The sequence below is a fragment of the Sesamum indicum genome, linkage group LG3 (genome assembly GCF_026168435.1).
Source record: "Sesamum indicum cultivar Baizhima isolate 11 linkage group LG3, ASM2616843v1, whole genome shotgun sequence".
Classification (NCBI taxonomy): Eukaryota; Viridiplantae; Streptophyta; class Magnoliopsida; order Lamiales; family Pedaliaceae; genus Sesamum; species Sesamum indicum.
The window spans coordinates 7,176,128-7,189,720 of NC_142659.1; the positions used below are offsets into that span (position 1 = coordinate 7,176,128).

General features: G+C 37.7%; 1 protein-coding gene and 1 pseudogene across 1 annotated transcript; one reads left to right on the forward strand and one right to left on the reverse strand.

The window, feature by feature from the left end:
* Nucleotides 1-1,379: 1,379 nt before the first annotated feature.
* On the reverse strand, nt 1,380-2,090 carry LOC105178949 (mini zinc finger protein 2 pseudogene; annotated as a pseudogene).
* A 6,594-nt stretch (nt 2,091-8,684) lies between these two features.
* Nucleotides 8,685-10,217, forward strand: LOC148788636 (uncharacterized). The gene is made up of 3 exons (XM_088878068.1): nt 8,685-8,812; nt 9,169-9,479; nt 9,619-10,217. The coding sequence occupies exons 1-3, from the start codon at nt 8,685-8,687 to the stop codon at nt 10,215-10,217; spliced, it is 1,038 nt and encodes a 345-aa protein (XP_088734194.1).
* The last annotated feature ends 3,376 nt before the right edge of the window (nt 10,218-13,593 follow it).

A 13,593-nucleotide genomic window follows, 5' to 3' on the forward strand; every position in this document is an offset into this window, starting at 1 on the left:
CCATATGGATGCAAGGACTGGAGCATGGTCCTCGCCCAAGGTGTATTTTCAGGTACTCTTCTCAGATTTCTTCTTGGATTTTCTTTTAATTTCGTTCCCATAATAGTTAGAGTGGCATCAGTGTGAAAATCCACACTTTCCCTCATCTGATGATCCTATGGAGGATGATTGGAACCTGTGCTTCCCTCTGGTGGTGGTAATGCTGGAGTGATTTCATTAATTTTCAGATTGACTAAATCTACAATCCTGAGTTAGGAAAAGGATTCTGCCAATTCTTGTAAATCTGATAGATGTGCTCTTGTCACCTCCATAATTTTAAAGATCTAATGGATGCTATGATTATATCTTCTCTGGTCTTTGGCTTTGAAATCTCCATAGCCTTCCCCTTCTGATATAGAAGAGGCACTATTCCAAGGGCATCCCTAATTCGTTCTTGTTTGGATTTAGAAGTCTCAGGGTTCTCCCTTTGGTTTCTCCTTCAGATCTGTAAGATCCTTGTGTAGATCGGGAAGGATCTTAAGGACCTCGTCCACCTTCTGGCTCAAAGATTCTATTTTCATAGGTATATGAACTAACCTATATCTATAGTGTTGAACTGTCTTTTGTATCTCCCTCATATCTTGAGATCTTTGATGTATCCGATTCGAGTTCTTTCCAATCAGTTCCTTTAATCATAATTTTTAGAACTGTAATTATATAGGAATTTACCCGTTCAACTTCTCTTTGCTGGGATTTTACCATGGATTTCGATGGACTGTAAACGCCTCACCGCGTTTCCTGGTAGTATCTGTCGAAATTCAAAATTCCTCTGCCATTCTTGTTCTTCTTCTGACGTGAGCAGTTCTAAATCAATCTTCTTGGGACCGTTGTCATATTTGTCAAGAATTTCCATGACAAATTCCCTTCTTTGTATTTTCAAAATTTGAAAATATTTCCTGTTTTCATTGTAACTCGAACTTTTGTTTGCTTCCATTTTCTCTCAAAGAGTCTGCTCCATTAGTGGACAAATAATATCCAAATATAATATAAATATATATTTTTTCAATAAACCTAGGGTCTGATACCAATTCTGGTGAGCATTAATAAAAAATTGTGAAGTGAGTGTATACGTACTAAAACTGCCTTTTAAAAGTTGCATAGCAGTAAAATTGTCCAAAATTCCGCTAGAGGACTAAAAGTAATCAGTTTTGAAAGTTACTGGACCTAAAACAATATGGGTATAGTTATCGGATTAAAATTAAAATTAGACATACTTAGCGGACTAAAATAATACCTTTCCGTATGTGTGGGTATATATATATATATATAGTGAGAGAGAGAGAAGGGTAGTGAGAAGAGATGAGAGTTGATAGAAATTGTAATACACTGGAAAGAACAATGATCACTTGATTACAAAAACATCTTTCTCAAATTCCAAAAAAGGGAAAACAATATAAAAGCAAGAAAGAAAGAAGAACAAGAAACAAATTAGCTAGAGCTGCAGTGTGTGTGTCTAATTAATCTCTCCATGCATATACATAAATATATTTCGAGAGAGAGAGCTATAGAGAACAAACACACCGCACATTAATTAATAAACTCTCCAAACATATAATTACCAAAGCATTTACAGCTCTTCAATCAAAGCATATATATATATATAAACTTGTACGACGTCCGATCTCATTTCGTGTAAATTAGAAACAAAACCATTAATTGAGAAGACCTGATTTTCCCATCACAATATTCCCTTCACCAAACTTGCACACACAACACACACTCAACACTCGGAACCACACGTGCCCCTCCAACATAATATACTTACACTCTTATGTAGTAGGGGAAGAGCCGTCGCAGACCACCTCCGCCTCCTCCTCCCTGCGGTGGAAGTTCTGGTGGCAACCACAGGCGGCGCAGGTGAGGGCCCCGTTGCTCCCCTCCTCCCCACAAGGCATGAATTCCCTGCACCCGTCTACGGCGTATCCTCCCACATTGGCCGCGTGATTCTTTTGGCACTCCCCATACCTCACTCTTCTCACAGCAAATGAAGAATTGGCAAAGTTGCTAGAAAACTGATCGTCTCTCTTCAGAACCACTTGGCGTTTCTTCATCTCTTCTTCTTAAGTGAAGTACTGTAGGAGTTTATAAGATTAATTGAAGAGATGAGAGTTTGTAGTTGTGTTGGTATGAAGAAAGTGAGAAATGGCCTCGCCTTTTTATAGACATGCCAAAACTCACCTCTTAATGACCTCTTAATTTGGGGTGGCAACAAGTCGAGCTCGACCATTTTTGTCGAGATCGAGCTCGACCAGCTCAACCAGTTCGAGCTCGACTCCTATATGTTGAGCTCGAGCTCGAGCTCGAGCAAGCTCAATTTAACGAGCTCGAGCTCAAACGGATTTTTTTTGTTTATTATTGTAATTATTATTATTATTATATTAAATTAGGGAAATCACCAACTTTTTAGATAAATTTAAAAGTAATAAAATAGATTGTATAATGAATACTATATTATTATTATTATTATGTTAAATAATAGGAATCACCAATTTTTTACATAAATTTATAAGTAATAAAATAGATTGTATAATGTATACTATATTATAAATATACCAAAATATAGTATGAAATTCTAATTTATTGTTATAAATATAAACTACTGATTAGTTTACTAATAATACAATTAGTAAATTGTACAAAAAAAAATCATTCTGGACAATTTAAAGTCATTGCGAAAGTATCAATTATCTGAAATAGTGCAATTGAAATAAATAAAAAATATTTTATAGTTGAGATTAATATATATTCACAATCTGAGGTAAATTTATATATTTATAAATATTAGTATTATATTGATATAACTATCATCTTACATTGTTAAACAATATGGGTTAATCGGACCATCAAAATTCATATCAGACCGTTAGATGTGATCAAACTTACAGAAAAATACACTTGGTAAAGTTTTAGACTTATTGGATATACGAATGTCAAGATACTATACTCGAAACATAAGAATAATTATTCAAGTCGGTGTATCGTAGAATCAGGCCATGTGATTTTAAATCAAACCGTCTGGTATGATCTAATAGACAAAGTCTTATATATAAATAAATTTGGCGTGAATCCAGTGTCTAAATTTAAGATATCGTAATTGTTGATTAAATTTTTTGATCTCATTATATATATAATAAAGTAATAATTAAAGTAACTAAAATTGTTCAACCATCATATTATTATTATTATCATTATTTTTAGACTAATTCATATGAATCACTAAATTTTGACATAAATTTCTAAATAATAAAATAGATTGATAATGTATAGTATGTATCTTGATAATAATATAAAACTCAAAAATAGATAAAAAACCATAAATAATTGTCGATTTAAAAAAAAGTATAACGTAATACAAATATATATTAAAATATAACATAAAATTTATAAATGTCATATTAAATAATAATTTTAATTACAAAAAATATTATAATTTACTAAGTTGTTGATTAAATTTATTTTTGTATAAAGATTAAATATATAAATAAAAGTACCATAATTTATTATTATCCAAAATAAAATATATGATATTGATTAATAATTATAATATATGGTCAATTTTGATTATAAAATTGATCAAATACAAAATTCAATAAAAAATTCAAAAATAAAAAAAATAAACAAAATAGAAAAAGCTCGCGAGTTGAATAGGCACATTGAGCTCGACTCGCCAGCTCGACTCATTTGCCATCCCTACTCTTAATGCAGCACATCTAAACCAAAATTATGGCATCAATTCCCACATGAAACAACCACAAACGAGTTTTAATTTTCAAAACAAAACAACAGTTGGGTTCCAATTTCAGGTTTTAAAAAATGGTGAATAGCAATTTATCCCTCTATGATATTGAAAATAAGCATATGACCCCCCCATAAAAAAATATAGCAATCTGTACTTTTTAAAATGAAGAAATTTACCTCCTTATATTGGGAGATGGATTGCTTCATTTTAAAAATTATAGTGGGGTACATTGTTTTATTTTAAAAAATATAGGGAGGTAAATCGCTATTTGTTTTATAAGGGGGTAATTTGCTCATTTGAAATATCACAAGGGGGTTACTTGCATCTTTTCCTTTTAAAAAATAATGAAAGCAAAAACTGAAACTTCAGTAAATAAAAATCGAAATTTATTTTTTCAATTCTTAAAAATAAATCCAAATTTTTTACTGCAAAAAAATATATTCTAAGATTGAGACATTTGCCCAAACGTCCGATGCCTGTTGCTCGAAGCCAGAGCCGGGCTAGGGCGCATGTTGGGTACCCCCATATTCAATCTAGTCTCCATAACACTTCAAACTTAAATTTGAATATGGACTTAATATAAAGAGTTTATGATTTCAATAAACTTTCTATGTATGATAGAGAATATGAGTGTATAACACTCACCCCTACAATACCTTATATACTTATCGCTTCCCATCATTCTCCCATCATTCTTCAATGTGGGACAAATATTTTCTCTTTTTCTCAATCTAACTATGAATTTCATGCAATATTTATTAAAAATTACAACACAAATTACCTCATATAGAAAAAATTAAAAATTTACACCCTATATTTTCTGAACTGCAACAATTTCCTCCATATGTTTTTTAAACTGAAACAATTTACCTCCATATACAAGGGAATAAATTGTATCATTTTAAAAAGTACAGTGAATAAAATTGTTAATTTCTTATAAGGAGTAATTTGTTCATTTGTAATATCACAGGGGGTAAAATTACATAAAACTCTTTTTTTTTTAGTTTCACAAATTTCAGAGAAATGATATGAAATTTTGAAGATTGACGAAAATGACATGTATGAATCGCGTACCCTTAACAATTACAAAAACACACATTATTATACGGCAAATTGCAAGTAACCTACCTTTAATATGGAAAATAGATAATTAGCCCCCTTATAAAAAGTAAAAGAGCAATTTACCCCGCAATCTTTAAAAGAATGTGCAAAATACCTCCATCATGCGAGTGGTGTTGTGCACACACTAATTTTATTTTTTTTAATTATTTTATCTTTATTTTACAACTGTTGAATTTTATATGATATAAATCATCGGTCCAAATCTTATATATTATTTATATATAAAAATTAAAAATAATAAATATTAAAAAAAAAGAAAAATTAATCGTTTCTCATGCAGTGCCCCCCCCCCCACACCCCCCGCCTCTGCCATCGCCTCCACCTCCCCGCCTCTGCCCTCGCCTCCGCCTCTGCCTCTCCATCTTCCTCCGCACCCCCCCCCCTCCGGCTCCCTAGACTTGCCTGTGCCTGCGCCTCCTCCTTTGCCACCACCCCCTTATATTTTTGTAATTTTTTATTTTTAAATATTGTATATATGTATATCTAACATGTGCATGTATATTTTATCCATTATTCATTATATAAATCTATCTTAATAATTTTTATAAATTCAGTTTTGTAACTTAAAAAAATATAAACCTTGGATCTAATTCAAACAGATATAAGTTATTGATTTGTATATCAAATATACACTGTTGATTTAAATTAAAAAAGATTTAGACTATCAATTTGCTTATTAGATCTGATGCGTTAATATATATAAAATATGATCTAATGGTTTATGATTAAAAATATAACACTTATAATATAACTAAAAATAAAGCAAAATTGCACCCCAAGTGTGTGACCTACAACGCTTACGTGAAGGGGGTGTTTTATATATTTTCTTAAAATTTATGGGATGAATTGGTGTTATGTTTTAGTCAAGTGGATTAATTGTCTACTTTTTGTCAAAAGGTAGGTAAATTTCAATTTACCCTCTTATTAAAAGATTTTTGCTGACTAATCACTAATATTGTTTTGTTGCTGTACAAATTTAGGAAGAAGGCGTTTGATTCATAAATAAGTAAATAACAAAGATCGGTGATTTTCCAATTTAAGCCCCAGAACACTTTACATATTGTCTTTCTTCTCAGCTCATTGTCCAGCAGAACAAGTCTTTGCAGAGCGTTAAAAGAAGAGAGAGTGGAAGCATGAACAGAGTGGATGGCGGCCACCGTAGCTGTGGTGAACAGCCACTGCAATCAAGGGCAGAAGCTGAAGTCGGCTCTCAAATCCCTCAACCACGGAAAGAAGCACTTCTTCCCCCGTGGCAGGGATGTTTGAGATCAACATACTTAGAACTTTATGAAAACAGATACCACTTATGTCTAAAACGAAATCATGGCGAAAGCAAAGCTGAGAGAGTGAGCTGCGAGTGAGCTCTGAACCGCCGGGAGCTGAGAGGGAGCCAGGACCTTCTTCCACTTTGTCGCTGACACCTGCCGTCGTATCCGCCGCGGCTTCGCCGCCGCGCCGCCGTCGGCCGGCCACCGGAATTTTTTCAGGCGCGTTTCCGGCCACGCGCACTAGATCCAGATTCACCGTCCGACGATCTTTCCATCCACGCCGCGCGTGCTCTAAACCGGCCTCCGACGCGCCGCCACATGCCAGCCACAGACCTCATTTTCGCCCCCTTTTTCACCGCCAACGTTTTTCTCAAATTCCGGCGCCGTCCCGATGACCCACCGGCCGCTGCTCATACTATTCGAATCCCCATAACGAGGCGAACATTACCCACTAAACAATTTTGGATTCCACCAACGAGAGAGGTTGGGCTTTTACCTTAACCTTTGATCCTTGTCGTCGCCGTTTCGCCGCCACCGAAGTGCCTCCCGATCGCGGACCACCACCAACCGTCTCGTCTCCTCTGTGCAAGTCGAACGAGCCCTCTCCCATCCATTTCCATCAAGGCATTGTGTTGATCACGGAACCTCCCAAACGCCGACGGTTGCGCAACCCTATCACTGCCGTCCGACGGGTGTTGACTGCCGGATTTCCACCGGTGGACTCGCCTTCCCATGGCGGACCAGCCCCTCCGATCAGCAACCACCATCGGAGCCTCGACGCCTTTGGAAACCTTGGTAGCCAACTCGGCCGGTTTCGATTCCAACTCGAACGAATCAACTCAGAAATTGCCCCCTGATTTGCACAAACATGCTGAGCAGCAGAAGTCAATTTCTCTTATTAAATCATTTGCTGAAGCTATCTCTAATTCAACAGGGAATCGGAGTCTTCATCAACATCCTTGCGATCTCAGAAAATTCTTTCTGGCCGATCATAACCCCCAACCACTCGGTATCAAGCCTGTTAACCATGGCCGACCCACTCTTTCATTTGCAGATGCTGAGACAGAGGAGCTTGCGGCGCCCTATCCATTTTCCCTTGTTGGAAAATTCTCACATGGAGCACCCCCTTACAATCAAATGCACCAGCTTATTGCTAGATTGGGGATTCAAGGAGCGTTTACAGTCAGCATGATCAACTCCAAACACGCCCTTATCTCCCTTTCCAGCGAGTCAGACTATTCCCGCCTGTGGCTATGGCGCATTTGGTTTCTTCAAGGCTTCCCAATGAGAATTTTCAAATGGATGCCAACATTTACTCGGATGCAAGAATCATCTGTCGTTCCTATTTGGGTTTGCTTTCCTGAACTCCCTGCTCATTTATTTCGTAAGGAAGCTCTATTTTCTATTGCTAGCATAGTTGGATCACCTTTGCAAATTGATGCTTTAACTCGTAACAAGTCTAAACTATCACAAGCTAGGGTTTGTGTGGAAATAGACCTGCTAAAACCTATCATTGAAGAATTTGACTTGCACATTAATGGTGTAACCATAGTACAGAAAGTTGTTTTTGAAAATCTACCTGAATATTGTTCTTTGTGCAAGCATGTGGGACATAAGGATATTGACTGCTTTTTGAAAGGTAATGCCCTTAAACCCCCATCCCGTAATAAGATCAACCACAGGCATCAACAATTTGCAGGAATTGAGATAAAACAAGCTCGTGATAAACGAAAAAAGATGACTGTGCCAGTAAGGCATCCCGCTGCCGACCATAATTCAGAAAGAGGCAAAGCATCATCCCCAGCTGCAAAAGCGGAATGCTCAATCACCAACCAGCCAAAAAAGGGGGTAAAAGATCAACAGGAGAATGACATCAAATTGAATATATTTAGAGCCATGGAAAACAGGAGAACCTAAAGATGGATAACACACGAACTGCAAACACTGTAACTCATCAGGGAGCTGCCATACAGGAATACACCTCTGACACTACCTTGATGCCTCAAGGAGAAAATTGCACAGACAACATGGACAACTTCAACCTGAATGACCAATTAATTGCAGAATTATTGGATAGGGATTTGAATGCTGAAAGTCATGAACGAAGTTCCACAAGCAAACTGAAAGCCAAAGGAAAAGCTAAGAAGACCCCAAAAAGTGGTGACAAGGGCAGCACTTCAACAAAGGGAACAGGAACTAGAATCCTTTTAAGAGGAGAATGTAGCAATAAAAGACGAAGAAATAAGTTTCTTTCTGAGATGGATATAATTGAGATTCAAGCTACCGAGGAAACTAGTGAAAGTGAGGCTCAGGACACCAAAGAAAACAGCAACAAAGAGGAGGAACTCACACCAATCTACAACAGATTTCAAGGCCTGGATGACGGTGACTCACTTTTGGAGCTTGACACTGAGCTCCAGCCACAAGTACAAGCAAGAGAACAGGAGATCAATCAAAATGTCAATGACATAGCACTGGAATGAAACCTCCAAGAACACATTTTGGAAGACTCAACTATGTCTAACAAGTTAAAGAGAAACAATTCCATGGAAGATAGCTCTCTCAAAACAGGCAAAGTTGGAGGCAAAGGAAAAAAGAACAAAGATAACAGTACTACTAGGACCTTCCCTAAAAGGTACACCAGGTCTGTTTCCTCTTCCTTTCTACAATTTTAAATGACCAAAATTCTAATTTGGAATGTTCGAGGTATTGGTAAAATAGATAAACAAAAAATTCTCTTGGACATGCTTTTAACTCATAGACCCCATATTTTGGTTTTGCTGGAACCTTTTATTCACGTCGAAGATGCCTCTTTCATTCACAGGTTTGGTTTTCATTCTATTTTCTCTAACATTTCTAACAAAATTTGGTGCCTTGCTCAGTTTGGTTTTGATGTTCAAGTGGTACTGAATACTAATCAACTCCTTCATGTGAAAATAAGTTCTATACTTCTTCAAAAGGAAATTTTTTGTAGTTTTGTATATGCCAAATGTGTTACAGGAATCCTAGGAGAGTCTTGTGGGAAGAGCTTAAAAGACTTTCCCTCAACAAGATTCCTTGGATTGTTGGAGGAGATTTCAACACTATGCTTCACACACATGAAAACCAAGGAGGCACTATTAGTAGCTTGGGCTCTATTGAGGACTTTAATGACATGGTCTTGGAGAGTGGATTAACTAATGCAGGATTTGAAGGGGAGCCTTTCACGTGGAGTAACAAAAGGGTTTGGAGGGCTTATATAGAGTCTTATATTCTCAAGAATGGGCTGAATTATTCAATTCCACCAGAGTTTCACATCTCCCCAGAAGATTGTCAGATCACCATCCTCTGTTAATTACTGCCATTAGAATAGAGGAAAATGTTCCCTCCTCTTTCAGATTTTAGCATATGTGGATTATGCACCATAACTTCCAAGATATGGTTAAACAATCCTGGGGTGCCTCGATCCAGGGTATGGTATGTATAGGTTGCAACAGAAGCTATATAGGTTCAAGGATCACTTGAAGCAGTGGAACAAGGATAATTTTGGTAATGTCTTCTCTTTAGTAGACCAAGCCAAAGCTGCTGCAAATGAAGCGGAGAAGCAGTTTGATAGGCTGCCATCTGAAGCCAATTTGATCAACCTTAATAGACAAAATGCTGCTCTTGTCCATGCTCTTAACCTTGAATCTGAGTTTTGGAGGCAGAAAAGCAACTACAAATGGCTTGAAGCGGGAGAAAGGAACACCAAATTCTTTCACGCCTCTGTCAAGAAGAAAAGGTTGAAATCCAGAATCTCCAGAGTGATGGACAATCAACAAGAAATTACTGACTCTGCTCAAATTAAGGATTCTACTATTCACTTCTTTGAAAGTCTCTTATGTGATACCTCTACCACCTCTCTTCCTCATGATTTTCCATTCCAATTTCCTCAAATTCATCAAGATGTCCTCCTTAACCTCTGTCAAGCTCCCTCCCAAGATGATATTAAAGATGTTGTCTTTTCTATTAATAAAGATATTGCAGCTGGGCTTGATGGATTCTCTTCAGCATTCTATCAAGCCTGCTAGAATACTATCACAGAGGATGTCACTGAAGCTGTCATGGATTTTTTCAGGGGCACCCCTATGCCCAGAAGCTTCTCTGCCACATATATCATTTTTATCCCTAAGAATAACTCCCCCCCAATCCTGGTCTAAGTTCAGACCTATCTCCCTCTGCAATGTTACCAATAAGATCTTGTCCAAGCTTCTTTACACTAAAATCTCCCAAGCTCTTCCTGGCCTCATTTCCCCATCTCAGAGTGGTTTTGTGCCTGGTAGGCTGATTGCTGACAATATCCTTCTGGCTCAAGAAATGACACATCATCTTGACATGAGACATAGCAAAGGGAATCTTATCTTAAAATTGGATATGTCTAAGGCTTATGACAGGGTGAACTGGAAATTTCTCTATGTGATTCTTGAGAAGATGGGTTTCCCCTCCAGATTTATTGTCCTCATCAAGCACGCTATCGAAAATTGTTGGTTTACCATTCTGGTTAATGGAGAACCTTCTGATTTCTTCAAATCTACTCAAGGCCTTAGACAAGGTGACCCAATTTCCCCTGCTTTATTCATCCTTGCTGCAAAGGCTCTTTCCAGAGGGCTTAATCACCTTTTCTCACAGAATCCTGATATGTTCTATCAAATGGGCTGTAAAACTAGAGTGTCTCACCTGGCCTATGCGGATGACTTCATCATTTTCACCAAATGTGAAGAACACTGTCTGACCAAATTGATGCAATTCCTAGAGCTATATGAAGACCAATCTGGCCAAAAAATCAATCACTCCAAGAGTTTCTTTATCCCTGGTAAGAAGGCCAATAACATTGCCCAAATAATCAAATCCATTACAGGCTTCAACCTCAAGTGTCTCCCTATTACCTATCTTGGAGCTCCTCTGCATAAAGGTCATAAGAAGAAAATTCTTTTTCAACCCCTTATTGACAAAATCAGAAACAGGATCAGTGGATGGGAGCATAAACATCTTTTACAAGGGGGTAGACTTCAACTTATTAAAAGTGTTCTTTCCTCTATGCCTATATATCTTCTTCAAGTTTTGAGTCCTCCTATTGGCACTCTACAGAAAATTGAACAACTTTTTGCTAAATTCTTTTGGGGTTCCACTACTGACCACAGGAAAAAATTCATTGGGTTAAATGGGCTTTCATATGCTATCCTTGTGAAGAAAGGGGCTTGGGCATCAGAAATATTAGAGATACTGTCACAGCCTTCACTCATAAACTCTGGTGGCGACTGAGACAAAACAATTCTCTATGGGCCAGCTTCACTATCAGTAGATATTGTAAAAAGTCTACACCTGCCTCTACTAAAGCTAAATCGAAGGACTCTAACATTTGGAGAAGAATTTGTAGCATGAAAGCTATCTCTCAGGAGAACATTTTTTGGAGCCTTGGAGCTAGTAATGTATCTTTCTGGTATGATTGTTGGCTCCCTGCAAGCACCCTTCATTCCCTCATACACCCCAACATAGCGTCTAATGCCCTGGTCGAGAATTTTTGGACCAACCACACTTGGGATATTGATAAATTGAAGGAAGTTGTTCCTCAGCTTATCATGGAGCTTATTTTGCAGACCCCCATTAATCCTCAGCATCAAGATTTTATGCATTGGAAACCATCCCCTCACGGCTCCTTTTCTACTAAATCAGCTCGGGAGATTACTAGAGATCACAAACCTTCCCTACCCATATTCAAAAATCTTTAGTCCCCCCTCGTCAGGCCTACCATTTATATCTTCATTTGGAAAGTCCTCCATAACTGGATACCAGTTGACAGCAGACTCAAACAAAAGGGAATCTCTTTGGCCTCTAGATGTGTTTGTTGTTTGAAGGAGGAGGAGACTATCCCTCACCTTTTCCTTCATAACAAGGTTTCCCTTGAAGTATGGAACTTATTTGCCTCCAAATTTCAACTCAACATTCCAATCACGGACAATTTTTTCATTATCCTTCAAGCCTGGAGAAGCAATATTTCTAATCAACTTCACATCAGAGATATTCTTCCCCCGTTGATCATTTGGTACACTTGGATTTGCAGGAATGCAGCCATATTTGAGGGGGCTCCTTTCAAAACTAATCATATCATCTCTCAAACCCTCAATTATCTTCATCTTCTCGGTAAAACCAACCTCATGAGAACTATACACTGGAGAGGGGACAGATCTGTTGCTTCTCTTTTTAAAATTTCTCTCTCGCCTCATAAGATATCATCCAAAATCTCTATTGTTAAGTGGATTAAGCCAGATAGGGGATGGTTCAAATTGAACACAGAAGGGGCCTCAAAAGGAAATCCAGGTGTGGCAGGAGCAGGTGGAATCATCAGAAATCATCTTGGTCAGGCCGTCTTTGCATTCTAGGAACACCTTGGGCTCATCTCCAACACAGCAGCTGAGTTAAAAGCTATATACAGAGGTGTTAAATTGTGCATTGATAGCAACATTAGGAAAATTTGGGTAGAAACAGATGCCAACATCGCCATCAAGCTCATTTCGTCTCCCCCCCAAGGGCTATGGCACCTTCAAAATTTGCTGCAACAAATTAGAGAACTTTTATCCCAAACTGAGTTCAAGATATTACACATTTTTAGAGAGGGTAACCAAGTGGCCGATTACTTTGCTAACCAAGCATGTTTCAATCAACATCTCAACATTCTATCCCCTGATAATATCACAGGTATTCCTAAAAGTTTGATTAGACTTGACGCATGCTCCTTCCCTGCTATTAGAATTAGAAGTTCTAGTACCTTTAATTTCGGTTAATTTTTTTGTTTTTCAATTAGGGGTACTTCATTACTATTGTTTCTTTGCTGATACGTGTTGTGACCAATGTCTCTATGGATACCTTTGGCCTGTTACTTCTGTTCTTTTCCTTTGTCTAGTTGCTTGTTGTTATATGTTTTGTAGTTTTTTTGAACCCCTTTCACAGGTTCAAAGGCTACCAGTCATACAAACTTGATCTCCACGTTAATACTAATGTTCATTACTTATCCTTTTGGAACATTACACACACTCTGGCTTGGCCTTCTTGTACAGATTTATTTACAGGTGTTGTACGATTCATGATGTGGTGGGATAACAAAAAGCTTTTTAACTTGTCATAGTTTTACTAGTACACCTGTTCGAGTCTTTTCTTGTAAGGGAGTAGTACTCCTCGTTCATTGTTGCTCTATTTGTAAGGGAGTAGTACTCCTTGCTTATGGCTATGCTAGAAATTCTAGGGAGGTAGCTCTCCCCGCTGTAACTATTTTGTGAATTTTAATATAGAAGGACTGGGGACTCCGAAAAGCTCCCCCCACCTCTAGGTGGTTTTAATTAAAAAAAAAGAAGCACTTCTTCCCCTGCAACTCCGGGGGCCACTGCCCGAACGCGGCAGGTCTCCGACCAT

Bases quoted from the DNA above. Each gene is read 5' to 3' on its own strand.
- LOC148788636 (XM_088878068.1), top strand. From the start codon at position 8,685: ATGTCTAACAAGTTAAAGAGAAACAATTCCATGGAAGATAGCTCTCTC. The intron at 8,813-9,168 runs GTCTGTTTCCTC...AATGTGTTACAG, and splicing joins TTCCCTAAAAGGTACACCAG to GAATCCTAGGAGAGTCTTGT. The intron at 9,480-9,618 runs GTCAGATCACCA...GCCTCGATCCAG, and splicing joins TCACATCTCCCCAGAAGATT to GGTATGGTATGTATAGGTTG.